Here is a 1,850-nt window from a genome sequence, read left to right as displayed (position 1 = left end):
ATTCGGGGTATTTTTGGGGTATTTTTGGGCTATTTTTAGGGTTTTTCACCTGCTCTTTCTCGCTGCTCAGCACCACCAGGTGCGCCCCGAATTGGGGATTATACGGATTGAAGATTTTGGGATTTTTCGGATATTTTGGGGTATTTTTGGGGGATTCTGGGGTTTCTCACCTGCTCATTCTCGCTGCTCAGCACCACCAGGTGCGCCCCGAATTTGGGATTGTACGGATTTGGGATTTTGGGGTATTTTGGGATATTTTTTGGATATTTTGGGGTACTTTGACCCGGATTTTTGGGAATTTGGTGATTTGAGAATTCGGGGTATTTTTGGGGTATTTTTGGGCTATTTTGGGTTTCTGACCTGCTCTTTCTCGCTGCTCAGCACCACCAGGTGCGCCCCGAATTTGGGGATTTGGGAATTCGGGGTATTTTTGGGGTATTTTTGGGTATTTTTGGGATATTTTGGGGTATTTTGATCCGGATTTTTGGGAATTGGGAATTTGGGAATTTGGGCTATTTTTGGGCTATTTTTTGGCTATTTTGGGGAATTTTTAGGGTTTCTGACCTGCTCTTTCTCGCTGCTCAGCACCACCAGGTGAGCCCCGAATTTGGGGATTATATGGATTTGGGATTTGGGGTTTTTTTGGGATATTTTGGGGAATTTTGGGGTTTTTCACCTGCTCTTTCTCGCTGCTCAGCACCACCAGGTGCGCCCCGAATTTGGCGCAGGCGTCGCGGGCTCCGCCCCAACTCCGCGATTCCCGAGAGAAGGAAAAACAACTGCTCCCGAAATTCTGCCATCCAGAGGGACAGCGGCGAGAGGAATCCACGGTCCGGCACAGCAATTCTGGGGAAAAATGGGAAAAAATGGGAAAATTGGGAACAACAGCAAAAAAAAGGGGGAAAAACGGTGAAAAAAATGGGGAAAAACGGGGAAAAAATGGGGGGAAATGAAAAGAAAGTGGGGAAAAAATGGGGGAAAATAAGGAAAAAATGGGTAGAAAAAAATGGGAAAAAATGAGGAGAAAATGGGAAAAAATTAGAAAAATTGGGGAAAAAATGAGAGAAAACAGTGAAAAAATGGAGGAAAATGGGAAAAAAATGGTGAAAAATGGGGAGAAAATGGGGGAAAAAATGGAGGAAAACGGGAAGCAAATTTTGTGCAAATGGGGAAAAAATGAGCAGAAAATGGGAAAAATGGGAAAATTGGGAAAAAATGGGGGAAAAACGGGGAAAAACGGTGAAAAAATGGGGAAAAATGGGGAAATAAGGGGCAAAAGGAGCAGCAGCTGCTCCCGAAATTCTGCCACCCCGAGGGGCAGCGACGCGAGGAATCCACCGTCCGGCACAGCAATTCTGGGGAAAAAAAACAGGAAATTGGGAAAAAATGGGGAAAAACGGGGAAAATCGGTGAAAAAACGGGGAAAAATGGGGAAAAAATGGGGAAAAAGGAGCAGCAGCTGCTCCCAAAATTCCGCCATCCCGAGGGACAGCGGCGAGAGGAATCGACAGTCCGGCACAGCAATTCTGGGGAAAAAAACGGGAAAATTGGGAAAAAACGGTGAAAAATGGTGAAAAAATGAGAAAAATCGGTGAAAAAATGGGGAAAAAAACATGGAAAAATGGGAAAAAATGGGGAAAAAAATGGGAAAAAATGGGGAGAAAGTCAGAAAAAATGGGGGAAAATGGAGGAAAAATGGGGAGAAAATGGTGAAAAAATGGAGAGAAAATGAGAAAAAAAACTGGGAAAATTTGGGAAAATGGGGGAGAAAATGGGGAAAGATGAGGAGAAAAATGGGGGAAAAATGGGAAAGAATGGGGGAAAATGGGAAATAACGCGGGAAAAAAGTG

General features: G+C 44.2%; 1 protein-coding gene across 1 annotated transcript in view; it reads right to left on the bottom strand.

Moving 5' to 3' along the window:
- The window catches only part of LOC130587685 (C-type lectin domain family 17, member A-like), a 6,036-nt gene extending 4,556 nt beyond the window's left edge, over positions 1-1,480 (bottom strand). Inside the window, exons 1-3 of the mRNA XM_057388659.1 lie at positions 1,455-1,480; positions 1,339-1,355; positions 677-846 (exon numbers count right to left, since the gene is read on the bottom strand). Of these exons, the coding sequence (XP_057244642.1) occupies positions 677-846; positions 1,339-1,355; positions 1,455-1,480 (213 nt within the window). The remainder of the gene's footprint in view (positions 1-676; positions 847-1,338; positions 1,356-1,454) is intronic.
- Positions 1,481-1,850: the final 370 nt, after the last annotated feature.

Source organism: Malurus melanocephalus, unplaced genomic scaffold (genome assembly GCF_030028575.1).
Source record: "Malurus melanocephalus ecotype Western Australia unplaced genomic scaffold, MMel_1.1 scaffold_2255, whole genome shotgun sequence".
NCBI classification, from domain to species: Eukaryota; Metazoa; Chordata; class Aves; order Passeriformes; family Maluridae; genus Malurus; species Malurus melanocephalus.
This window is presented reverse-complemented; position numbering and strand designations above follow the sequence as displayed.